This window comes from Delphinus delphis, chromosome 8 (assembly GCF_949987515.2).
Source record: "Delphinus delphis chromosome 8, mDelDel1.2, whole genome shotgun sequence".
Lineage (NCBI taxonomy): Eukaryota > Metazoa > Chordata > Mammalia > Artiodactyla > Delphinidae > Delphinus > Delphinus delphis.
The window spans coordinates 106,995,364-107,022,515 of record NC_082690.1 but is presented as its reverse complement, the minus strand read 5'-3'; the positions used below and the strand labels follow the sequence as shown (position 1 = coordinate 107,022,515).

Genomic DNA, 27,152 nt, shown 5'->3' with positions numbered 1-27,152 from the left:
GGAGGAAAATCCTCTATAGCTTCACTCTCTAAAGGAGAGGCCTGGGCCAGCAAACTCTGATGAGATCGTGCAGCACCTCCGGAAAAGCAAAGCGCCGTCACCAGTCACCAACCGGGCAGCTTCCTCCCCTCAGCTGAATGGATAAAGAAGATGTGGCACATGTATACAATGGAACACTACTCAGCCATGAAAAGGAACGAAAGTGAGCTATTTGTAACGAGGTGGATGGACCTAGAGTCTGTCATACAGAGTGAAGTAAGTCAGAAAGAGAAAGACAAATACCGTACGCTAACACATATATATGGAATTTAAGAAGAAAAAATGTCACGAAGAACCTAGGGGTAAGACAGGAATAAAGACACAGACCTACTGGAGAACGGACTTGAGGATGTGGGGAGGGGGAAGGGTGAGCTGTGACAAAGCAAGAGAGCGGCATGGACATATATACACTACCAAACGTAAGGTAGACAGCTAGTGGGAAGCAGCCGCTTAGCACAGGGAGATCAGCTCGGTGCTTTGTGACCACCTGGAGGGGTGGGATAGGGAGGGTGGGAGGGAGGGAGACGCAAGAGGGAGGAGATATGGGGAGATATATATATATATATATATATATATATATATATATATATATATATAAAACTGATTCACTTTGTTATAAAGCAGAAACTAACACACCATTGTAAAGCAATTATACTCCAATAAAGATTAAAAAAAAAAAAAAAAGAAAGTCAGCTGAAATTTACACCATAGACCAGCTGGGGGAGCATCAGAGCAGCGAGATGGGAGGCAGGGAGGGAGTGGGGAGGAATGAGGGCAGAGACCCTGGGATGGAAAGGGAGGGAGTGGAGATTGCCGCGGGGGAGGGGAGGCACGGACAGACGCTCTGGAAGGCTTGTCCTCGTCATGCTGGTCACCCTGTTCCCGGGCCTCCCCGCTGGGACTGGCCACAGCAGGCAAAAGCCACCATCCCCTGAGAGATGTGGCAGCTGGGGCACACTCCAGCTTTCTACATAAACCACTTTACCTCGGTGGACTTTTCTTCCTGCCGGGAAGAGAACGTCAATCACCCTGTAGCTGTCAGCGTAAGGAAACGAAGCATCAGATTTCCCGGCTACGGTTGGCAGAACTCTGGGGGCCCCTCAGTCTGTGAGCAGGTGGGAGGTGTCGGGGGCCCTGGGGCAGGTCAGCTGGGCACCGGTGGCTCTGGTCACTGTGACCCTGGGAGCCTTCCAGCACCTGGACCTCAGAGGGATCCTGGTTCCCTCCACCGGCATCTCTCCTGCCCAGACCTCCCACCTGGGCCCATGTGGCTGGGCAGGTCCATCACAGCGCTGACGCTGTCCTTAATTACTGTGTATGTACTCAACCCTTGCTGTCTCCCTCTAGGACGGAGGCCAGGTTTGTCTGGTCTGTGTCTTCCCCAGCTTCTCAAACAGGCCAGATAACAGGTTTCCAGTAAGTAATTGTTGAATGAATGAATGAATGAATGAATGCTGGGCCAGGGCCCCGTGGCTCTCAGTGCAGTATAGGAATGAGGCCACCTCAATCCACACCTGGAGTAACCCTCCCGCCCCCCAATCCTGGAGGAAGGAGCGCTTGGCCCCAAGGCCCCGAGCGTTTGTGGCCCGAAGATCAGGCCAATAGCTGTGGCCTTGCTCAGCCCTGGCCCAGGCCTGCCTCTGCTGAAATATCCCTACCGTGCCCCTGCTCTGCCAGCTCAGCACAGGACCAGGGCCTTGCTTGGCTACGTCCCCCCTTCCGTCCTCGGGCACTTGGGGCTCCTGCCACTGACGGGATGCCACAGATATTGTCATTGTGAAAGCAAAATACTCCGAACCAGATCACTTTAGATGCAGCGACCACGGGAGAAAGAGTTCTCTGAGTTAGGACACAAACACGTATCTGGGGCATTTCCCCTTCCTCCCTGCCTTCTTTCCTTCCTTCCATCCACCCACCACTACTCATCATCCAGCCATCCCTCCCTCCCTCCATCCATCCACCCGTCCATCTATCTGTCAGTCCATCTGTCCACCCATCCACCCACCCATCCGTCCATCCACTCGTCCAATTCTCCCTGATCATGGACCAGTCTTTGTATTCATGGCTGGGACATAACGTTAAGTGAGGAGAGCGGGGTGGAAAGCGGGCCGCATTCCAGGCACGGAGCTTTTGGGTCTGGATAAACCTGGAGTGCCTGCTGGGCCGGCACACTATGGTGCCCAGTAAATCGTTCCTGAGTAATAACTGAATGAGACAGTCTTGGCACTGACGCGACCGTCGGCCAAGTTGTCTTTAGATTAGAAAGGCGGCAGTGCGGCTGCAGCATGGGGAAGAGGGTGGGAGATTAGGGCGGAGGGGCCTGGGCCCTGGAGGCTGAACGGCCAGAAGAGGGTCTCTGTGGAGGAAGGGCATCAGGCAGTGGCAGAGGGCTGCAGAGGGACGAAGGGGGCTGGGCTCTGAGGCCAGGCTTGGTGCAGGGCAGGCCCGTGGACGGGATGGAGGAGATCTGCAAGTCACGGGCTCTCAGACGAATGCCAGATGTTACACTAAAAATAACCAAATATGTAATTTTTGTGCTAAATCAGATAGCATCTTCAGCTGGATTCCCGGGCGGGCGGGCAGGCGAGTTGTATCAAGTACCGGAGGCTTAAAAACACATATGGGGGGCTGGAGGGAGGTGGGAACAGAGCATTCCACACGCAGAGTCTCCCGGGCCTTGCAATTTGGGACAAGGCCTCCATTGTGAGGTTCTCAGGGAAACATCCCTACCCGGCACCTTGGAAGGATCCGTTCTTGGGGAGCAAGAGATGGGACAAAGGGGGCTGAAAGGAACGCAGAGCCCAGGGAGGGCTGCTCCCTGAGGTGAGGGAGGGCAGGGCTTGTTGGGGAGCTGGGATAGGCTCATGTGGAGGCAGGGAGGCTGGGATCCGGGTGTGGGCACGCGAGGGAAGGAGAACTGGCTGTGGTGGCGCGGATGTGGGGTGGGTGCAGGACCAGAGCTTCCTGAGAGCCTGGGTGGGTGGAATTAGGGAGAACCATTGAAGAATAAAGGATCACTAGACATTTCCCACAGTGTGTCTCATGGGACACCAGCTCCATAACTTTCCCATTAAAAAGGGTTCCAGGTCAAGTGAGTTTGAGAAACTGGCTTGACCGCCATGCATCGTGTTCCCGCGTGCTGCTGGGGGCTGGTGCACTCCAGGTGCTGGCCCCGTGGCTCCCAGAGTTACTCTCCCGGAAGCCAGGCAGGATTAGGCCAAAGGTCGGCGAAGAGCCCTGGAGGTTCTGACCGATCCAGTGAGACATGGGTTTGAAGCTGCCCAGGTCAGTGCAGGAAGGAAGGGCAGGCGGGGGGCACGTCCCTTCCCTTCACACGCTCAACCTGCCAAGGATGCTTTTGAGAATCAGAGAGGAAAACAGTCCAACGAGGTGAGTTCACCAACCTTCTCGCTCAGATGTGGGGCTGCAGTGCCGTGACCCCCGAGCCCTGTCCCCCGCTGGCCCCCAGACCCCCAGACCCCCAGGAGCGGTCTCCCGGCTCTGTCGCACCTACCTTCCTGTCGTTGAACTCCACGTTCTCCCCTTCATAGTCTCCCTGTAAAGAGAGAAAGGTGTCTTACTGTCCTGTAACCTTTCCAGACATGCACTCCAGCTGCCCCCACTACGCAGGTGAGCTAGTCCCAGGACAGAACTTCACACAGTGCGGAAGGGCGCCCAGGCCCCCTCCTCCTAGGATAAAAAGTGTCCCGGGAAAGCCCGAAGCGCCTTCCCCTCGACACAGAGACGACGTCCAGGATGGGAATGCGGTCAGGTCCTTGGAACTGGTGACACAGAGGAAAGGGGGCTTCAGGGGCTGGAGGGATTGTCAACAGGGTGAACGTGCATCCCACTCTGCCAGGAGGGTCCTGAAGTCTCATCCCAGGCCCCACTAGGGTGGTGCCCCCTTTCCTCTCATGTGTCCCAGGAGGGACCATGAGTTAGATGATCCCAGTGCATACAGATCGGTGAGTCCAATGCTCCCATTCTACAGATGGGAACACCGAGGCTCAGAGGAGCAAACTGACATTCCTGGGAGAGACAGAAAAATCTGGTCAGACCTGGGACTTGGATCCAGGCCTCCAAATCCAATGGAAGAGAAGGAGTGTCTAAAGGTCGAAAGCTAGCCCAGTATTCCAACGGGTGACACTGATGACTAGAAGCCTGGCCAACCGGTCCTGAGGACTGCCGGGCAGATAAAGCTCTGAGGGCTCTGGGAGGTCTGCCTGGTGCCCGCTCCTCTCACCAGCTCCTTCCGTGACCCCCCTTCCAGCCCCGCCAGCCCCCTCCAGGCAGGGAGAACTTGACCACCAGGTGGGCAACCGATTCCTGTGGTCTTTGCATGAAGATGCTCTGGGAGCAGTTTAACCAAATTCCCCCCCGGGTCTTCAGGGGCCCTCTCCACCCAACCCAACCTATCCCCTTCCCAGAGTTTTCCCTCTTGTCTAAGATGGGCCCACGATTCCAGCAGCACCTCATCTCTGTAGAGGTCAGCTAGCCGGTGACCTTGAAGGAGTCAGATGCCAACCAGGAAGGAAGCCAAACAGCCACCCAGCAGTGGCTGAAACGCCAAGTCCTTCTCTGGATTCGAATGCTGGTTATGGAGTAGAAGGCTCTTCCCCTATGTGCCGTCCTAACAGGCTGCTGTCTGCTTGGCAATGACCCCGGCCCCTGGCCTGGCAGACGCTCTCGTTGAATGAATGAATGAGTGAGTGAACGCAGCAAGCAAGGCCCTGGAGAGGGTGGGATGCTCTGGGCCACGCACTGAGATGTGACCAGGACAGCTCAGGGGTGAGAGGCAGATGGCGAGAAGCGTACACGCGCGGAAGGGGCCTGCTGCCTGCCAGAGGCCAGGTGCAGCCTCGCAACAGCCGGCCTCCTCTGTTTAAGGCGTGGGGGCCACAGGGCCAGCTTCAGAGGTTTATCTCCCCAGATATTTGAACAGCAGCTTTGGTACTTAACGGGGTGTGTGTCCACCCGCTGTACGGAAAATTCGTGGATGTAAAACTTCATATTCCCTCGAGATGACTGAGATAGATCCATCATCCCGCTGGAAGCAGAGCCAGAGGATCTGGGCTCCACTCCTCGGCCGTGTGCGCATGGGCAAGTTGCTTGAGCAGCCGCAGCCTCAGTTTCCCCATCTGTAAAGTGGGAACAAACCCCACGCGGCGGGCTTCCCTACTGCTGTGTAAGGGACAAAGACGATGGTGTGCAAGGGGTTTCTAGCAGGAGGACCTTGGAGGTGCTTTTTGGGGGCTCAGTGGAAGTCTTGGACTCATCGGTTTAAACTGCTGCTAGAATTGATTCCTAAGACAAAGGTGGCAGCGAAGCCTGAGAAAAGGGGTGCGTCGGCCTCCGGGGGAGGACGCAGGGGTGGTGCGGCCAGGGCTGGCTTCTGGCCCAGCTCCTCCACAGGGGCTGTGTGAACTTGGGCGAGTCACTAAAGCTCTCTGAGCCTCCGTGTTTGCCCCGGATTAAAGGAGATATAGCTCCTGCTAGACACAGTTCTTTGCATACAGTAGGTGCTCAGAAATGTGGACCTTTCCCCTTTCCCTTTCAAGACTTAAAGGGCTGAATCAAACAGGCAGGGAGGCCCTGAAACGTTTCGGCTTCTGTCCCTGACATCTTGGCAGGAGTGACAGCTCAAAGGCCAAGTAGGGCTGAGCAAACCTGAGCGGCACAGATGGGACGGAGGAGCGAGGCGCCTTCCAGGGAGAAGCCGGAAGCGCCCGCCGGGACCTGCGGGGTCTGAGTCCTCCCTCGAAGCATTCATCCCGCAACAGGCCAATCACCAAGACACCTGGACTTAACCCCGCGCTGCATTTATCGAGCGCCTACTAGATGCAGAGGCTTCCACGAGATGCAGCGTAATGAACGGCGGCCCAACAGTGTTGTCTTTGTGGGACAGGGAGCATGGAGGTCCAGAGGGGAAGACTCAACCGTGCCGGGGAGGCGGGGAAGGGAAGGCTCCGTGGGGATGCTTTGTTGGCCCTGGGGAGGGGTCGTCCAGGCAGAGGAGGAGGGAAGAGCACTGCAGACAGAAGGAACAGCATGAACGGAGGCACAGAGGCAGGAAAACGGGATCAGTCGAGCCCACATCCTTACAGTGAGTGACGGGGGACTGCGGCAGGTCGTCTGAGCATCCTTCCCTCTGAGGCTACGGTCCGGGTGGACAGCCCTTTGCTGTCCGGCCCCACCCCCCGTTCGTCCAGCGTCTTACTGAAAGCCCTTCTGTTTCTGAACTCCTGCTAACACCCTCTGCAGCCCTGGCAACTGGACAGGGCAGGTATTATTTCTAACTTGCAGATGGGGGCACTGGGGCTCAGAGAGGACAGGGGCTGCCTCTGCTCAAGGTCACAGAGGTGTGAGCGGCCAGGACTAGAATCTGGGTCCCCGGGCCCCCATGCCTGTCCTCTCTCTCTCCTAGCCTTTGCAGTAACGCACATTTGGAAAGTTCCAGAGATCCTCTGTCCGGAGTTCCCACACTGCTCAGGCCCCGTGGCCCATCCCCAGTGCCCTGTTGAACTCTAGTCCTTGTTTCCATAGAGACAATAAGAAGAGAATCTTCTCTCTCTCTATCCCAAGCCAAGACAATGCGGCCGTGGCCACAGGCTATATTTGTCAGGGGGATACCAGTGGGATTTGGAGATTCGGCTCAGGAAACTGGCCACTTGCTCTGCAGAAATAGATACAAAACAGAGCTCTCTGGTCATTCTGCCAGAGCCCGGGTGGGGTGGGGTAGGGGAGACAGAGCCAGGGAAACTTCTTGTGGACCAGCTGGCCGTGAAGTTCAGATATGGCCGTGCAGAGTTTCTGCCACAAGTGCCCCTGTCTTGGTGGAATGATTCAGTAAGAATAGATGGCTCTGTGTGTGACTCTGGTCCCCACCTGGGGAACCAGGAAAGGCCGGGAGCGGCTGACATTCACAGGAGCGCCAAAGCAGGAAGGCCCGACCACAGGATAACAAGAGCTCCCTCGGGGTTTGGAGAATCAAATGACGCGCAGAGATGAACTATGTTTGTCAAGGTTACTTACATCGTGCAGTGGGTAGGCTGCCGAGTAAACGCCATTGGCCAGCAGGCTCGTGATGCCTTGAAAACAAAGGCAGAGAGAGGATTACGGACCAGGCTGGTCTCCAACGGCTCCGTGTTCAATCAGAGCGGTCCCAGGGCTGTCTCAATCACCGAGAATTTTCTCAAAGCGAGCCACACCTGGTTGCACAGAGCCCGACCACCTTTCTGGGGTTTCCTCCCCGGGTTCGACTAGGAGATGATAAAAACATGCTCTATTGGCAGAATTAGGAAGACACAGAGGAAACCCCGAGAGGAAGTTACATCTGGGAGGAAGGAGGTACCCCCAAACCTGCGATTCACCAGCTACCCCCGCCTGCTGGAGGGCAAACCTGCAGGTGAGGAAGGGGGATTGTAAGTGGTTAGAAAAGCTGAATCATGAGAAAAATATGGATGGAAAAATTGATGGTGTCAGAAAACACACATACAATTTGGAATTAGATTTTAGGTTGATTGGAAAAGCCAGAGAGGAGGCCTGCGTGCCCCACGCGGGGGCAGAGGCACTTACCGTATTTACCACATTTTCGCCTTTTACTTAAAAGGGCAGAGTCCTTCTTTCTTCCCTCTCCTTGCCCTGTTTATACATCCGGCTATTAGTTACATGCAAAAGGGCCTGAAAGGATCAAAGCTGCATTTGGGGGGCAAAGCGCTCACTCACAGTCCAGCACTCCTGGGGGCAGGGGAACGATGGCTGGGCCCCTTGTTTGCTGCCTGAAGCCCCGCGCTGGGAGCAGGATAAAAATAACCACACCTGCACCTCCTAGAGTCCAGAGGTGTGGGCTCGGGCACCCAGCCCCAGAAGACAGTGTCGTGAGGGGGTAAGGCAGAGCCCGGCCACGCATGGGTCTGGGGCTTCCCAGAGATCTGATCTTGCTTCACACACATCCTTGGGGGCCAGGGCTGCCCAGGAGCTTCCACGAAGCCCTTTGCTGGTCACAGAACCCTCTGCCTGGATGAAGAGGCTTTCTGGGTGGTAAGGGGGTCAGATTTTTCAGTGGCCTGGCCAGCCCACTCTTGACTACTCTGCTGTGACACTGGTGGGAAAGGCACTCCCTGAAATCCACTTAAAAATAGACCATCTCCCCAGCTAGTGATCTGGAATGGTCAGGGCACCTAGGGACACTTAGAAATCCAAACTGGAGCCAGGTGGGAGCTCGTGGCCAAAGCCCCATGAGTGGAAAGTTCAGCTGCAGTAAAAAACGAACAGGGGGCCGGATTCAGGTTCACTGGGCTCCCCCACTGCCCCTCGAATGCTCTCAACACCGTCTGCCACAGGTGCGCCCTCTACCCGGAAGCCTCACCCCTCCAATGTCATCTCATCAGAAGGACCTCTGATCACTGGTTCTACATCCCCCATCACTCCCCATCTCCCTCAGCCTGCAAGATTGTCTTCTGGTTTACCTTGTCAGCTCTCATCTGTTTCCATCCTCCGGAATGGAAGCTCCCTGAGGGTAGGGACCTTCCTGGCACAGAGGCTGGTGGGGGACCGAACCCATCCATGAATCTGGAGGTCAGGAGGGCTCTCAGACAAGGCCAGTGTGAAATGGGGTGCAGAGAAGGCCCCCCCATCTCTCTGCTTCATCACTGGCTCTGGGAACCAGCGCTGCCAGGGAACTGGCCACAGCATGGCCCGGGGCGGGGATCAGCTCAGCTGAGAAGGGCCAGACCCTGGACTCTCTGCAAACCTTCACAGCGACCGCACGAGTCTCCACCAGAAGGGACCCCACAGGGGTGCTAAAGGGAGACTGACTTCTGAGATGCATCGCTGGGACTAGACCCATGCTTCTCCCCACTTCTGGTGGCTGGGGCCCCCCTGGAGGACCTTGCTCCATCGGGGACAGTTTTCCTGGCCTCCTCTCGACTCCTGAGAGTGTGTCCCCCGCCACGACTTAGTACACGGGCTTAGAAATTTCAGGCCCAGAGGGTGGGCCCGTGACTGACCACTGGGCAGCCTGGCTGAGCATGGAGGTGTCATTCCCCCCTCCCCCCCGCTGCATCCTGGGCCTGCCCCAGACTTCAGCTGCGAGCATCTGAGTCCTCCTGTACTTCGCTTCCTTCCTTCCCGGGAAGCCCATAGGCGGGGCATCTCTCCTGAACCACAGGCTCGGAGCTTCAGATGCTTCCAGAGCATGAAGGATTGTGCCGTGAGCTCCGCTCTCAGCGGGGCATAAAGCGGCTCAACAGGAAGGGGGGAAAGACCGGGAAAAGGCATCGCTTTGCCCTGAAACGTTTTGCAAACGTTTAGCAAACTCAGCCTGCAGCGGTGGGCAAGGGACCTACATGGCGGGGCGCGGGGCGGGGGGGATGGTTCCCTCTGCACGCTTTAATCAAGAAGGTTTTGCACCTGTGGTTGAGATGGTCTGTAAACCGTTACCCGAGGAGCCCAGCGGGGCCAGTTTTGCGGCAGGTTCCGCCTAAGGGCACACGTCGAGGGGCACCCCTTCCAGCAAGGCCACGGCCCGGGTGGGGCACCTTCTAGACTGTGCGTGTGTCTGGCTGCTGCCCCGGCTGGAACCCTAACTACCTCCCCCTGGACTGTGAAGGTCAAGAGAGGGTCAGAACCCCTTGGTCACCCTCCAGTTTCCAGCAGCCAGGATTTACCGCCCTGCGCTGAGAGGCTCCACAGGCCGCCACAGATGCCTCAAGCCAGAGAGGAGGATCCTTTCGTGCTTAAAAGGGTCGTAAAACCGCCCCTTGGTCCTGGAACGGCCCTCCTGCCTGAGACTGTTACACCAGCCTTAAATCAAAGCCCTCTAAAAATCCCCAGGCCGCCACCCGCCTCCCACGGAGAAGATGGAGCGGCAAGATTACGCCGTGAGCGGAGCGCTGAGCTCGAGCCCCAGGCACGCCCTTACCCATGCTGTACTTGGCTTTGGTACACGTCGTTCTCTTCAGGATTTCGTAGACCTGTTGTGGAGACAAGGGGGGGACCAGAGCTACACCATCACGGGTCACCGGGAAGGGAGGTGGCGACCGTTACCAGCGCCAGCCTCCTGCGTGCCCCAAGGATGCGGTCGGGATTGGCGTTCTTGGGGACAAGGTCGCTTCGAAGGGCCCATGCTGCGCTTGGGCGCAGGAGTACGGGGGTCCTGTGCCCTCTGCTGGTGGGTTTCCGCCCCTTTTGGCTGAGAGGTGAGCTGGAATGCAGAGGCATGAGGACTCCGCTGATACGACCACTCTCGGGTGTGGCCCTGAATGTTCTAGAAACCTGTGCCCCTTTTACGAACAAAACACTTCACTTCGCCGCCTCAGGAGCCCCGGCTTGGGGGTCTGCCTGCCTGGGTCTGCGTCCTTGTAGCCGTGTGGTCTTGCGCTAACTACCTCGTGCCCCGTGCCTCAGTTTCTCCACCCACAAAATGGGGTGAAAAGAATTGGCCCTGTGCCATAGACGCGTGGGTCAGGGCACTCTAACCCCTCGAGACTCCCCCGAGGTCCCACCCTCCGGTTCCCCCCAAGCCCTGGGCCATCTGACCTTCTCTCCTCCTCTCCGTCCGCCCAGCCCTGTCCCAGCAGCCTGGCCTCCTGGCTGCCCCCCTCACTCGCCAACCCTCTCCTGACGCCACAGGGCCTTCACCACGGCTGTTTCTTTGGCCAGAAGTGCTTCTCCCCTGAGAGCTAAATGGCTACAGAGTCACCTTAACAAACAGGTCACCGGGCAGCCACCGTCCCTGTTGCTCTGCCTTCTAACTTTGCTCTCTCGCTCTTTTTTTTTTTTTTTTTTTTGGCCGCCCCACTCGGCTTGAAGGATCTCAGTTCCCTGACCAGGGATGAACATGGGCCCTGGCGGTGAAAGCGCCCAGTCCTATAACCACTGGACCTCCAGGAAGTTCCCTAACTCTGCTCTCTTGTCCCGGATTACTCCACCCCTGCCATGTGCCTGTTGCCTCCCTCACCTCCTGCCCATCTTGGGCAGACACCACGTGCTCAGTAACTGACTGATGAATGAGTGAATGGATGGATGACCCAGTTAGCTGGCTCTCTCCCTGGCATCTCTTGCATCTAATCAGTGGCCTCATCCTGACCTTGCTGATTCTCCCATAACCACCTCCTCCCTTCCACGTGCAGCCACAGCCCCCCTTCACAACCACCCCTGTGATCCCACACCCACCCTCCATCTGCCCTTCCACGACTGGCCACTGGCAGTGATCTTTCTAGGACCTTGCTCCACAACCATCTATGGCTCCCTAGTGCCTACAGGCTGAAAATCCAAGTCCTAAGACCAGCACCTCAGGTCCTTCCCCACTGTTCCTTGCTGATCCCGACTCCTACCCGCCTGCACACGGGGCTGCCCCGACATGCCAGCAGCACAGGGAAGGAGACAGGAGGGACTGTTATATCTTTGTCTAGAAGGACGTTGGGTCTCAAGACCACAGGGTCCAACTAACCAAGGGCAAAGTTTTGAGTCACCAAAGAGTTTCTCTGGAGCACTGGTGTTTTACAAACAGGCCTTCAGGGTCTCTGGGAGAGAGTGACCCCCCCCCCACCCCCCGCCCAGAGGTAATCGGAGTGATGGATCATTCAGTAACACTTACTGGCTCGGATAGAATTGCCTTCTGTGACTTGGGGATCATGGTCTGAGCTCAATTTTAAAGTGGATTCTCCACGAGAGGGGGCCTAGAGCTTCCATTCACATATGACCCCAACCCCAGGCCACCACCCCGACAGCAAGAGTGAATTTACGGGGACTTCCCTGGCAGTCCAGTGGTTAGGACTCCGCACTTCCACTGCCAGGGGCCCGGGTTCGATCCCTGGTCGGGGAACTAAGATCCCGCAAGCCACATGGTGTGGCCAAAAAAGTAAAATAAAATAAAACAATAAAGTAAAAAAAGTAAAAAAAAAAAAGAGAATGAATTTACGAATCTGCACCCAGCCCTGTGCTTCCAGGGGCATCCCGGTGGCTCCAGATCGTGTAAAAACTGGGGCGCACATACATGTGGAAACGCAGCGCGTGCCTCGGTTTCCCCAGCTGGCCATTCCAATTCTCTCCCATCCCAAAACGACAGAGAAAAAGAGAAACCGTTCAGGTTCAACTGCGTCTGGTTCTCCTGCGCGGTGGGTTTCCAAGAGGGAGAACTTACCTTTCCTGGACCACATGTCAGCCTCGAGCTACATCGGCTGCTGACGTTTTTGCATAAACGAGTTCCTCATTGTTTATTATAAATTATGAGACTTAATTGCTAGTTTCATCAGTAACATGATCAGTAATAAAAACCACAGCAGCGGCTACGTTCCCGGCGCTGCATCCAGGTTACCCTTGGTGTGGGCGCACGGCTGCCCTTTGGGCAGGACAGCACCTCGTCCCGTTTGCGAGTCGCGAGGCTGGGAGGGGACACAGGGTTGATGGGACCGGGCTCTGTCTGTCCAGGCAGTGGCCTGAGCCCCCCACGCCAAGGCAACCTACACCACTCGCTGTCCTGTGCCTGGGTGCCCGCCCGTCTCAGGATGTGGCTGTGGGGGGCAGTTATCTGCTCAAGGTCCAGCGGCCGCCTCCTGCCAGCCCCGCCCCTCTCCTCGCCAGGCTGGGCTTTCTGGGCCAGGAAGAGAGAGAAGCGGCAGCTTGGCTGAGATGTTAATACTTGTTCAGACAGAAGTTGGGTCCTGAGCCATGCACAGCCCAGCTTGGCTGGTGGACAACGTGGCGGCCGATGGATAAACGTTAAACCAATACCTGGAGTAGGGCAGGGCGGCCTGGTCAGATTTCAAGCCACAGTTTGCTCATCTGGCGAGGCTCTGGAAGTCTACCCAAACCCTCGTCCTTTTGCCTGCACCACCCCATCCCTCCTGCCAGGGCTGCCTCCTCACAAACCCCCAGAGAGATGGGGACGTACAGATTCCACCGAGGGCAAGTGGCAAGGAGGCTGGAGAGGCGAGCTGGGAACTGCAAAGATGCGGGAACATTTTGAAATAACCCAGCGGGTCTGGAATCCCTCTGCTTCTTCCCTGCTGCTCCACCCCCGCCATCCCCTGGGCCCCTTGCAGCCTGCTGGTTTTATTATTCTAATTATTTCTGTCACAGACAATTAGAGCCCCTTCCACCCAGAGGAGTTCGGCTGAAATGAAATTATCATCCCGTTTCCCGGGGCCACCTTGCTGGGGAGCTATGGATTCCCACGAGGGAGCGATACTTACTATTGTGCTCCGGGTTTTGCTGTCGAAAAAGGAATCCTTGTCAGACAGGTCAAATCTGTTGAAATTTTGGGAACAAAAAGAGACACAGCTCACTGGAGTCAGCGCTCCCGGTTTCCGAGGCCTTGGGGGACCACACTACCCCCCGCGAACGGTGACCGTGAAATTGACGAAGCTCTGTCCGCACGCCGGGTGTGATCCGACCCTGGGCATTTGGAAGAGTCTGTACATCCTCTCACCCCTCGGGGAGGCTGGGAGACCCCCGTGGGTGGGAAGTGACCCCGGGGGCAACTGTGGTCAGACCTCCCTCGCCAAGGATCCCTTTTCCTTCCAATGACACCCTCGGGGGCAGATTTTAGTCTCTGCTGCAGCACTCCTGGGGTGATCCCACCATCGGACACTTTACTATTTAAGACAGTCTCCCTATAATTTCCAAATGGTTTCCGTCCTGAGGTCCTGGGCCACACAGAGATTTCCTAAGGCTTCCTGAGGGCAGAGGGATGTCTCTGGAACACGTTATTCGATTCCCAACACACTCAGCGTACAGCCGGGGAGGGCGGCTCGGGGTTGGGGGTGGCCCAGAGCCTGGAGGTGAGCCAAGCCTGGCAAGGCAGGGGGTGCCAAGGGAGGTGGCCAGGCCCTGGGGCTCATGGAAAGAGGGCGTCTCCCTCTAATGCGCGGGGGCCCGGGTTCTGGCGCTGGTGGGAGGAGTTGGGCCGGAGCCACTCCCTTCTCTCTTATGTCTTATCCCCCGGAGGATCGGGAAACAGCGAGTGAGGCATGTGGCCCCGGCCCTGTGACTAATGCCCTGGCCAGGGCGGAAGCCCCAGCTCTGAGCGGAGGCTCTTCATGTCTTGTGGGACCAGGGGTGTCCAGGAGCCTCCCATACCCTAGAGCTCGTCATCCTATCCCCACAGGATTCCCAGACTCCAAGCTTTCTATTCCCACCCCTGCCCTCGCTCCAGCTCTGCCCAGTGAGGCCCCACGGAGGCCTGGCAGCTGCCGCTGACCCAGGTGGCTACGCCTCACTGCCCCTCAGTAGCAGGGGAGGAGGGAAGTTTCCAGAATGGGTGCAGCCCTGCCAGGCAGCCGCGCTGGCTGCGAGTCCGGGGCCTCAGGACTCCAGCTGGGGCTGCTTCTCGGTTCCTGGCGCCCAGAGCTCGGCAGCCTTCCGGAGGTGCAGCTAACCAGACCCGACTCCTCGGGACACATCCCAAGAGGGACAGAGCGGGGCGGGGGGAGGGTACACAGGCCACTGCTTTGGGGCTTTGATCCCAGGCCCAGGCCTTCCCTCACATGGGCTCAAGCTAGTTTTCCCAAGTGTCACCCAGCAGGACAAGACTTGTTGTCCCCTTAACTCCTCAGTTAATAATGACCTTGGAAATTATTTCCAGGGCCTCTTCTGTGCTCAGGAAGCACAAGCTCTTATGCGAACATGCTCCAGGGGCTGAAATCCCCCTTCACTGGGGGTTGGAGAACTCCCTCTGGCCTCGGAGGACCAAGTCCAACACGGGTTGGAATCACCACACAGCGGGTGGCCCTCGGGAAGGGCAAGCGGGAGGGGGGTCTCCACTCACAGGTGCTTCTTCTCCCGGGAGAAGGGATAGGAGAGCCTCTTCGTGGTCTGGGGTCTGTGCTCCGCCACCTTGGGCTGGATGGGGTCCGTCATCTTCTGGAGCACAGAGTTGATCTTTTTCAGGAGGCCACGGGTCTCATTAATGTGATACAGCTGCGGGCGAGGCAGGGAAGGGGGACGCATGTCATCTGCTGAACCATGACTCTGGGAATCTATTCTGAGACGGGCAGGGAACTAGCCCCCTGCCACAGAGACGGCCCGGCCTGGGAACAGGGGGCGGGGATGGGCCACGATGCCCCCTCCACATCCGCGTTTCTAGATGAGCCTGAAAGCTCAGAGTTTCGGGAGATCCCAGCCAAGAGGGCAATTCTAGGACATTCCAGAGAACGTCCCCCAGCTTCATTTTTGTTTAAAAAGAGGTAATCCAAAGGATTCTGGAGGCTTTGAGAAGCTGGGAGCTGACTCACTCCCGAGAACAGCTTCGTCCCCCCTGCTTTCCTCCCCAAGGACAAAAGTAAACCCGACGCCTCGCTAAGCTCCTTGGATGCACTGGCAGACCGCTTCCCAGCCTGAAGCTGTCAGACATTAAGAAGAAAAGCCCCAGCAAGCGAGGAAATGGGATTAAAATGAGTCTGATAAATCAGCTGAAATACTGAAAGTACGAACGTCAGAGCGGGAAGTTTCACTGTGTTTGTATCTATGAGAAGTTCCCGGGCTCCTGCGGCATCTCTGGGGGAGCGGGTTATACTCTCCGCCCGCAGGACACGGGAGGCCTCCTGCCCTCCCGGGGGTGGGGGGGGGCTGAAGCTCCCTTGGGCTTTCGTAACAACTCAGACCCTCCCGATGACGTGCTCCTGCCGGGCAGCCCTGAAGCGACCCCTGTGGAGTAGGGACGTCACCACTCACCTTCTTCGTCGGCATCTTCAGTTTCAAAAACTCAGCCTCTCTGCACAGCACGTTCCAGGGCGCGTGGATTTTTACAAATCCAACCCCGTGAATTTTCGTCTAGAGAGAGGGGAGAGGTCCTTGGTCAGCGTGGGCAGATGTTTGGGGCTGAAAACCATTTTCACCTTCGGGGACCACAACAGTTTACGGGGCAGCTGCTTCTGCCTGTCACCTCATGGCTCCTCTGACGATGCTTTGAGGCACTGCTAGAATCCCCTCCTTCCAGATGATCGAAGCAAGCTGCGGAGCCGAGAGGGCTCCCCCAGGTCCCAAGGGAATGATAAACGGCCGGGAGGGTGCCTGGAGGGAGGTCCCCGATCCCACAACACCTGGGAAGTTCTCAGAGGGGTAGCCGAGGGGCCTCAGAGCGGCCTGAGACACAGAAGACCTTGCACAACTGAGAGCCCAGGCCCTTCGACGGAGTGGACGTACTCGGTGTCCCTGGGGTGCGCAAGCAGAGATGAGGAGGTGATGGTGAAGATGGTCCCCTCTGGGCATCTCTGTGGGGTCAGGACACACCTCTGTCTGGACCCGGCCACCCTCCGGGTTCCCTGGGTCAGCACTGCCTTTATCCTAATGTGAGAGGACTCGACGTAACGCTGCATTCGAGTCCAGCCCCCCGCCCCCACTAAGCTGCTGTGAACTTGGACAAGTCATTTCTGGTCCAGCGTGTCTGAATGACAGGACTGGGCAGCTGAGGGCCCCTGAGTGCTGCCCCACCAGGAACCGCACAAGCTAAGAGCTTCGAGAACTGACTCCAACGAGCTCTATGGGAAAGGCAGGACCACTGCCCCCCTTTCACGGAGGGGAACACTGAGGCTTGAGAGATTCAGTCACCGCCTAGGTTCCTCAGCAAATTAAAACTAGAGCCATCGAATGATCCAGGCATCCCACCTCTGGGTAGTTATCCCCAGGAAATGACATCAGCACGTCCACATCAGCACCCCCACGTTCACCCAGCGTTACTCACGACAGCCAAGATACAGAAACAACCTGAGCGTCCTTGGACGGATGAAGAGATCAAGAGAGTGTAGACATATACAGTGCAGTATCATTCACCCATAAAAAAGAAGGAAATCCTGTCATTTGTGACAACGTGGATGAACCTGGAGGACATTCTGCTACGTGAAATGGGTCAGAGAGACAAGCATTGCATGGTATCACTTATATGTAGAATTAAAGAAATGCTGATTTCATAGAAACGGTGTGGAGTAGAACGGTGTTTGCCAGGGGCTGGGTGGGGGGATGAGAATGGGGAGACAGGTCAGAGGGTACCAGCTTTCAGTTATAAGATTAAGTTTCGAGGACCTAATGAACAGCAGGGTGACTCTAGTTACTAATATGGTATCGTATACTTGAAAGGTGTTGAGAGATCAAAGTGTTCTCAGCACGTGCACGCGTGCACACACACACACACACACACACACACACACACACACAGAGTTAACTGTGTGAGGTGACGGGTCAGTTAATTACCTCGATCTGGGTAACCATTCCACGGTGTCTATGTAAATCAAGTCATCACAGTGTAGACTTTAAATATACACAATTATATTTGTCAATTACTCCTCAATAAGGTTGGGGGTGAAAAGTCAGGGCCTGGCATCTTGCAGCTGGCGGGTGTGGGAACCCGGGTTCACATGCGGGCCATACACACTCTTAATCGTGGGTGAGACCACACACATCCCAACAACTCTCTAGTTTTCTGGTTTTCTGTGTTCCCCTTACCTTTCGTGTTTAAGAGATTCCCTTTACTGAGCGAATAGCATCAATGTGGCGGTAACACGTTTCCCCACCTAAGACGCAGGTAACACCAGCAGACTTCCCAATCACCCGAGATAACTGGGGTTCCCCATTGCAACAAAAAGCACAGAAACACAACATTCCCCTCAGACGGAGCCGCCCTACGGCAGTGGGGTCCTCAGTCCACCAGCCGTCTCAACGGGACCCCCGGGGGCCTGGAGCCCACGCTGGGCCCCCAGGTTGAGGTCCCACTTCACCTTTCCACAATTCCGGGGGTCCTGGCAGAAGGGAGCCAGGCCACGGCAGGGGGTGTGTGTGGCCGGCACTCGGGACTCGGTATGGGGCTGACTCGGGTCTGCGCTGGGCCCTGAGCCCCAGGTCCCGTCACCAGCCTCAGAGTGTACACAGCTCATGGGATCACTGCAGGGTTTTGGCAAAAGGCAACGGAGTCAAAGTCACTTGGGACTGATTTTTAGGAAAAAATCCTCCGTGGTCCAAACGCACTCAACCAGCGCCAGCCTCGGTCCCCAGGGAGACGTGGGGCTCCTGCCTCACCTCGAGAGAAGGGCCACACCTGCTGGGAGAACTCCAGCTCATCTCTCCATCTCTGATGCAGAGGCGCCCATGCCCCCCACAACCAGAAGAGCGAGCCTCTCCCCGGGGACCTCAGTGTCACCGCACAGGCCTTGTCTATGTGGCCCCAGCAGGCAGGCGAGTCCTGTCCGGAGCCTCCCAGCTCACTGGCCCTGCTGCCCACGTCGGGGCAGCGTAGATGCTGCACGTGTCCACTGAACGAGCGGATGAAGTCCCCCAACAATGACGATGACGGGGTGGGGGGAGAGGAGGCTGGGACCCACCGGGCGCTCGCTACGTGCCAGGCACTGCTTCAGGCATCTGTGCGTATCAACTCACTTAACCCCACGACAGGCCCGTGAGGGTGATCCTGCCACTGTCCTCACCTTGGAGCCCAGAGGTTCACGCTCTGCACGTTCACTGTGAGTGTCCAGGGCAGGCTGCAGCCAGTGGCCACAGACTGGGCAGCTTTCACAACACAGATTCATTCCCTTCCAGTTCTGGAGCCAGAAGTCTGTGATCAAGGTGTGGGCAGGGCCGCGCTCTCTCCAGGGGCTCCGGGGGAGGGGCCGCCGGGGACCCCAGGCCTTCCTGGGCTTGTGGTCATATCCCCCCAGCCTCTGTGCCCATCTGCACAAGCCTTCTCCCCTGTGTGGCTCTGTTTCAAGTCTCCCTCTCTTTTCTCTTCCAAAGACGCCTGTCATTGGATTTAGCGTCCACACGCATCCAGGATGCTCTGGTGCAGAGATCAGTAACTGACGTACATCTGCCAAGACCTTCTTCCGAATAAGGTCCCATTTGCAGCTTCCAGGAGGACAGCTTTTGGAGCTGCCGCTTGGCCCACGATACTCACCATGAAGCAGCAGGTCAGAGCCCCACGGGGCTTGGTGCAGGGAGCTTATCAAAGTGGCTGGAAGCTTTGAAGAAGCAGGTCCAGGAGCTGGGTCCTGAGGCTGCTTCCAGGACCGGGGCGCTCGGGCACAGGGACCAGACGCGCAAGGCTCGAGGTGTGCTGGCTGGCGTGAGGCACACCTGCAGGGAGCCTGGAGCCTGACACCACGGCCCAGGGCTGGGGACTCAGCGGCGCGTGGACTAGTGTGGACCAGAGGAGGCAGCCCGGGGGCTCGGGCAAGGGGAACCCAGATCTTCCTGCTACCCTCAAGGGGCAGGTCGGGTGGGAACCGGGGCCGGCCATGGATTGGGCGGCCTGGGTCCGAGTCCTGGCGGGCTGCTGTGTTGTCTCCAGCAAGTGACTCCACCTCTCTGAACCCCCTTTTGCTCATCTGCAAATCTTTGCAGTACAAGACTTGCTTCACAGCTGGGGGAGTCCCTGGTGCTCCTAACACTTCCATCCAGCCCCGTGGCTGGGGCTACGGCTTCTCTCCGTGGCCCTGAGGCTGGTGAGACCACGCCTGCGTGGACTCCTCTGGCCAAGAAGCTTGAAGCCGCCTCCCCAGCTCCAGGAAGCCCTGGGGGCACCATGAAATGACCAAGAAGTGAGCATGGACGGCCCCGTGAGGCAGACCCCCTCTTTCCCGTTACAGCCCAAGTTTATTTCTGTGCCCAGTGCTCAGCCGCATGCAAAGACCCAAAATATATTCTTCCAAGTCCGTGGCGAGCGCTCTCGATGGTGGTCAAGGACCAGTGCCCGGGCTGGCCTCCCTGGGAAAACACGCTCCGCTGTTTACGTGAGCAATGGGGTCCCTCCCAGGGAAATATCTGGCAGGATTGGGGAAAGGGGTCGTGGGACCGGTTGGACAAGAACACATACAGGATGTTTGAAACCTTGGTGCCCGGCCTGACAGCAACCCGCCCCTGCAGGAAGAAATCATGAGATGCCGGGTCCCCTCCCTGAGCCAGATGCCCCGGAGCCGTGGGTTCTGTCCTGACTCTGGTCCCTCTGGTGTGGGGAGGTTGGAGGCCACAGAACTGCCGGGGCCGCGCACCATGGCGTGGGCGTGGGGAGGGCCAGGGGTCAGGGTCCCGCAACGGCCTGCCACCAAATGCTGGACAAAATAAATAAATAAAATAAATGTCCATGCCAAGACCATGCCATCCAAGGGGTTTCTACCGATGCAGACACTTGGGCGGGAGGGGGGAGGGAGGTTTCTGCCCCAGGCCCGCCCAAGATGGGGAGTCTAACAGAAGACCCTCCCCCATGGAGCCGGACCCCCATGAGATGACACTTTCAGGTGACCCAGAAAGGGCTCCCTCCTCCAACCTTGGGAATTACAAGGAAGGCAGTCCTGGCGCTGAGCAGGAAAGGGAGGGAATGAGGACCTCCCCGAGAAGTCCTGGTCCGAAAGGCCACGGCCCCAGTGGGTCTGGGGACCTCAGCCTGTGACCTTGGCTCAAGGTGGTTCTGTCTATAATGCCCTCAGATGTGACGAATGCAAGCCTTTCTGGACAAGGGCATCTTCCTCCTGGGCTTGGGGAACTCCCCCCACCGATCATGGGCTCCATAAGGGTGGTGGTCAGTGGGCAAGGGCGCCAGGCCCACCAGAAACGAAGACGGCTGGAGGAGAACCAGCAGAAGTGACGCCTTCAGCCTCGGGATTCTGCGAGGATTAGCTGGATAATAAATCCACTGTGCTCACCTTGTTTAAAGAAATAAACCTCAGGACAGAAAGGTTCTGCAAAGGACAGGAAGCTATTAAAGAATGACACAGCCAACTGGGAAAAGAACCAAACAGAGCTCGCAGAAATAAAAAAGTGTCATAATGAGAAGTGAAAATTCAACAGACACGTTCGAAGGTACTTGACCTCTCCAAGGAAAGGGAGACCCATGGGCGTACGGCAGGGAGTTGCCAGTAAGGAGATGCCAGTGAGGTATGCAACCCTCCACAACTCCCCTGCTCTCAGGAAGAAAAAACCAACCTGATCTGTAGCTGCAGCATTTGCCAATTTCCACAGTGTAAATACTCCCACCACGGCCTATCTCAAGCTACCAAAGTGTTAACACCCGGCTGGCAGAACTCCTGATGAGCCAGAAAGAGCTGACTCCGGCACACCACGGGCCTAGAGACACAGGAGGACGTCAGAACTGCAGCCAGAGTGGCACAGATTTTAGCCCGCCTACTTGGGACCCGGGCAGAGCTGCCCTTGGGGAACTTTAAAGACATGACTTTTAAAAAGTGTCCAGAATATACTTTATAGCAAGTATGCTTCCGCAAAACCAAGACAGACCCAAAGGAAGTCAGGTGGGGTGTGTAAAAGCCTCAGCACTTAAGACTCAAGAGACATAAAATCTTTAGGGCCAAAGAAATGAATGCGTAATGGTGGAATTGTGGAGAAATGAGAGCTTCAGGACTAGACAATGGCCCCTAACATCCCACTGTAGGAGAGGCTCATGGCAGAGGCACTAAGCCTGGGGATGGGAGTGGGGGGCTGAAGACCACATGGCTCAGGGCAAAGAGCGTGACACTGGGAGCCACGACCCAGGTTCAAGTGCTGGCCCTGCCCCTGTTGGGCCCGGTGGCCTTGGTCTCCTTGCCCCGCCTCTCAGAGCCTCAGTTCATTCCCTCTGTAAAGGGATCTGATCCCTGTGCCACACGGCAGGTTAGGGCACCCATACCAGGCGGGATGGGGTTTGCTTCCAAACTGACAAGTCCCTGAGAATGTCTGTTGCGCCTTTGTCCCTTATACATGCGGATGTCGGGATTAGACCTCAGGTTCCTCAGAGTCAAGGACCCCCACCCCAAAGCCCAGCCTGCGAGGAGGGGCCGCTCCTCTGTGCTCATCATCATCTTATCCAAGCCCCAGAGACACCTCAGAAACCACTCACGCCTGCAAAAACTCAGCTGGAAACTGCAAAAACCACGTCCCCCTGCCTGTGCCATGACCACCCCTCCGGGAGGAAGGACAGGCCATCACCTCCATTCTACAGATGGGAAAACTGAGGTCCAGAGGGGGAAGCCACTTGCCTGAGGCTGCTCCGTCAGGAAGCGGCTGAGCAGGGTCTGGACCTACACACGTGGCCCCGACAGGGGCCAGGTGGGGTCTGAGCCTCATTGGGAGCTCAGATATACTCACCACCTGACGCTGCACCCCAAAGTTTGGCGTGGAAGCAGCACCCATCCTCCCTCAGTCAGTTCCTCACTTGCTTTTCAAAAGCAACATCCACAAAGATGGGAAACAGATGTCATGACGGCCCACACCAGCTTCGGGTAGGAACACGGAGAAACGACAGCCCACCACAGCCCCGGGGTGAGGAGAGGAGCCCCGAAGAGCAGCATGAAAGCAAACTGATTTTACAGGGTCCGCGTGTCCGCGGCCTTAACAATTCTGCCAAAGCCGGGGTCAAGTTCACCTTCAGGGCAGTGCGGGCCTCGGTCACCCCCAGCACACAGCCGGCATTTTAGTGTGTGGCCTTCTTGGCAATCGCCAGTGGACATAAATAATGTCCCAGCTTTGAGCCTGGACTTGAAAAATGCTGATGGATTTCAGTTGCAAGGAAACGTGTTGGCCACAAGCTGCTCTTGTCCGTTTACTGGGAACCCTGGATGCTGACCCCACTGCCGCTGGGGGGTAGGGTGGGAGGAGGGGCTCCTTGAGAAGGAAGGCCTGGGCCGCCTGTCTCCACGACCTTTTCCTCCCTCGTTTCCTATCATGTGTGCTGTCCCAGGGGGTCTCTGACGTGACACCCCTCTTGGACCCTCATGTGTGAAACCTACTTAGGGGGCCGTCCTCTGGATCAGGCGCCAGACCCTACCTTGACACCCAGGGCCCCTCTCCTGCAGGGAAGCAGCGTTCACACTGGGTTCCTCTGAGCTTGCGGTGCCTGGGGGAGGGTGGGAGCAGTGGGGAACCTATGGTTAGAGCCTGTTGGCCAGGCTCAATCTCTATCCATCCCATAATCAGGGTTATGAGCACGTTTCTTCCAGACCCATCACTTCCCTCACCACGGTTCTTGGCCCAGTGTACCCAGTACGGGGGTCTCTGCCTGGGGCTACCTCTGGGGCACTGAATAGTGGATCAGGGGCTTACGTGGATGTTGGGGGCCCCTTTCCTGGGATGTTTCTGGTGGCTCATGGGGAACAGGCTTGCACGGTCCTCACGCCTCCAAGCATGGTCCAGGGCCGGCCGCTTCCTATGCCCTGGGAGCAGGTTAGAAGTGCAACGTGAAAGCACGCAGACTTGCTGAGTCAGAGCCCGCATCTCAGCAGGACCCCATGGGGTTCCCGTGCACCGAGGCAGCCAGGCCAAGGCTCTGTCCCCCCCAGACCACCTGCCCCGCTCTGCCCTCCAACCATGAGCCATGCCTCCCCAACCAATGCTGTACCTCTAGGGGTCCTGCATGAGCCACCCAACTCCTGGGATAACACCCCTGTGCAGAGTCTCAGCTCTGTAGCGCGGTGAATGGTACCCCCCAAAAGAGACGTCCACATCCTAACTCCCCGTATCTGTGAATGGGACCTTATTCGGAAATGGGGTCTTTGCAGATGTAATCAAGTGAAGATAAGGTTATACTGGATTAGGACACGCCTTAAGCAGAATGACTGGTGTCCTTGAGAAGAGGAGAGACGTACAGAGGAGGCCATGTGACGACGAGGTGCAGGTTGGAGGGACGCGGCCACAAGCCCAGGAACACCCGGATCCCCCAGAAGCTGGAAGAGGTGAGAGGAATGCCCCCCTAGAGCCTTGGGAGGGAGCATGGCCCTGCTGACACCTTGACTTTGGACTTCTGGCCTCCAGAACTGGGAGGGAATCAACTTGTGTTGTTTTAAGCCCCCCCAAGTTTGTGGTCATTGGTTCCGGCAGCCCCAGGACACTCACTGTTCTTTGTCCCTAAGAACCGCCCCCAACTGTGCCCTGAGCCAGGCCGGTCTTCCACTGGTCATCATGGGATGTCTTCTCAACAATAAACCTCCTGACTCGGGAGGAAGGCTCGCGCGGCACACAGGGGCCCCATCCGTGTGTGGCTCGTGGCCCACGCTGCCCAGGAGCGGCTCAGTCTCACACACCCGCTGGCCCCTGGGGGAGCAAAGGCGGGTCACACACCTCTGCGCTGCTGGTGACCTCCATGTGCTGCCTGGTCACAGCCGGGCCAGCAGAGAGTTGAGGGGGGGTTCCCAGGTGTTCAGGAGGCCTTATTTAACTGCCCCCCCCATTTCTCTCGCTCTCACTTCCCTTTTGCCGCCTCCACGCCCACCCCTCCCCCCCATCCGGCCTTTAAAGCAGGCTCTCGATATTGGCTCCCCGGGGATATTGGCGACGTCTGGGGACATTTTTGGTTGCGTTTAGGGATGTTGCAAAATACTGGACGCCAGCGGTGCCGAGGCTGAGAAATCCTGCCTTAAAGCAACGATGCTTCATCTTTTGGGCGTCACTGTTTGGGTATCTGATGGATTCCACGGATTGTTTTCTCCCCAGGAAAGTGCACAGAAGTCCCTAAATTTTGCTTCAAAGTGAGTAAGATTGTGCGATTGGGTTCTCTCTCCGAGGCTATCTTGTTCCCCAAACTGCAAACCCTTTCACTCCTTGTAATCAGAGCACACCCCGGGAATGAGTCATGAGCCGGGCATCTCTCTGCTAATCTCACTGGCAGGGGACCGTATACGCCCGCAGGCTGCACGCACCCGGCCAGCGGCCGGCCCCTGAGTAGATTCTGGTCTCAGGTGAAAGCAACAGGCTGCAGTGAACGAAGGTCCTTTCAACAGCCTCAGGGCCCAGTTCACCTCAGAGGGAAGCTCGGATTGCAGGGGCCCGTGGGAAACGCGGTCATGATCTGAAACACTACAGCAGGAGGATGGCTCACACTCAACTCCAGCTGCTTTGAAACCTTGAACTGTCTAGTTTATGCCACAGTAATATTTTCATTTAAAAAAGACCCAATCTGCATGAAGAACCTAGGGGCAAGACGGCAATAAAGCCACAGACCTACTAGAGAATGGACTTGAGGATATGGGGAGGGGGAAGGGTAAGCTGTGACAAAGCGAGAGAGTGGCATGGACATATATACAAACATATATACAAACGTAAGGTAGATAGCTAGTGGGAAGCAGCCGCATAGCACAGGGAGATCAGCTCGGTGCTTTGTGACCACCTAGAGGGGTGGGATAGGGAGGGTGGGAGGGAGACGCAAGAGGGAAGAGATATGGGAACATATGTATATGTATAGCTGATTCACTTTGTTATAAAGCAGAAACTAACACACCATTGTAAAGCAATTATACTCCAATAAAGATGTTAAAAAAAAAAAAAAGAAAGACCCAACTGAAAAACTGAAACTATTTCCTCTAAGATCAGTAACAAGACAAGGTTGCCCACTCTCACCACTATTATTCAATATAGTTTTGGAAGTTTTAGCCACAGCAATCAGAGAAGAAAAAGAAATAAAAGGAATCCAAATCAGAAAAGAAGTAAAACTGTCACTGTTTGCAGATGACATGATACTATACATAGAGAATCCTAAAGATGCCACCAGAAAACTACTAGAGCTAATCAATGAATTTGGTAGAGTAGCAGGATACAAAATTAATCCCCAGAAATCTCTTGCATTCCTATTCACTAATGATGAAAAATCTGAAAGAGAAATTAAGGAAACACTCCCATTTACCATTGCAACAAAAAGAATAAAATACCTAGGAATAAACCTATCTAAGGAGACAAAAGACCTGTATGCAGAAAACTATAAGAAACTGATGAAAGAAATTAAAGATGATACAAACAGATGGAGAGATATACTGTGTTCTTGGATTGGAAGAATCAACATTGTGAAAATGACTATGCTACCCAAAGCAATCTACAGATTCAATGCAATCCCGATCAAACTACTAATGGCATTTTTCACAGAACTAGAACAAAAAATTTCACAATTTGTATGGAAACAGAAAAGACCTCGAGTAGCCAAAGCAATCTTGAGAAAGAAAAATGTAGCTGGAGGAATCAGGCTCCCGGACTTCAGACTATACTACAAAGCTACAGTAATCAGGACAGTATGGTACTGGCACAAAAACAGAAATATAGATCAATGGAATAGGACAGAAAGCCCAGAGATAAACCCACACACATATGGTCAACTTTACCTTTGATAAAGGAGACAAGAGTATACAATGGAGAAAAGATGGCCTCTTCAATAAGTGGTGCTGGGAAAACTGCACAGCTACGTGTAAAAGAATGAAATTAGAACACTTCCTAACACCGTACACAAAAATAAACTCAAAATGGACTAAAGACCTAAATGTAAGGCCAGACACTATGAAACTCTTAGAGGAAAACAGGCAGAACACTCTGACATAAATCACAGCAAGATCCTTTTAGACTCACTTCCTAGAGAAATGGAAATAAAACCAAAAATAAACAAATGGGACCTAATGAAACTTAAAAGCTTTTGCACAGTAAAGGAAACCATAAAAAAGACAAAAAGACAGCCCTCAGAATGAGAGAAAATATTTGCAAATGAAGCAACTGACAAAGGATTAACCTCCAAAATATACAAGCAGCTCATGCAGCTAAATATCAAAAAAACAAACAATCCAATCCAAAAATGGGCAGAAGACCTAAATAGACATTTCACCAAAGAAGATATACAGATTGCCAACAAACACATGAAAGGATGCTCAACATCACTAATCATTAGAGAAATGCAAATCAAAACTACCTCACACCAGTCAGAATGGCCATCATCAAAAAATTTACAAACAATAAATGCTGGAGAGGGTGTGGAGAAAAGGGAACCCTCTTGCACTGTTGGTGGGAATGTAAATTGATACAGCCACTATGGAGAACAGTATGGATGTTCCTTACAAAACTAAAAATAGAACTACCATATGACCCAGCAATCCCACTACTGGGCATATACCCTGAGAAAACTATAATTCAAAAAGAGTCATGTACCACAATGTTCATTGCAGCTCTATTTACAGTAGCCAGGACATGGAAGGAACCTAAGTGTTCATCGACAGATGAATGGATAAAGAAGATGTGGCACATATATACAATGGAATGTTACTCAGCCATAAAAAGAAACAAAATTGAGTTATTTGTAGTGAGGTGGATGGACCTAGAGTCTGTCATACAGAGTGAAGTAAGTCAGAAAGAGAAAAACAAATACCAAAATACCATATGCTGACACATATATA

The 27,152-nt window shown here is 55.4% G+C and overlaps 1 protein-coding gene across 2 annotated transcripts in view; it reads right to left on the bottom strand.

The window, feature by feature from the left end:
* The window catches only part of ANO1 (anoctamin 1), a 90,677-nt gene that overhangs the window by 52,998 nt on the left and 10,527 nt on the right, over positions 1-27,152 (bottom strand). For both annotated transcript variants that reach the window (XM_060017564.1, XM_060017565.1), the window contains 6 exons: positions 15,715-15,813; positions 14,810-14,961; positions 13,236-13,290; positions 9,962-10,013; positions 7,072-7,127; positions 3,554-3,595 (listed from right to left, as the gene is read on the bottom strand). In XM_060017564.1, the coding sequence (XP_059873547.1) occupies positions 3,554-3,595; positions 7,072-7,127; positions 9,962-10,013; positions 13,236-13,290; positions 14,810-14,961; positions 15,715-15,813 (456 nt within the window). The remainder of the gene's footprint in view (positions 1-3,553; positions 3,596-7,071; positions 7,128-9,961; positions 10,014-13,235; positions 13,291-14,809; positions 14,962-15,714; positions 15,814-27,152) is intronic.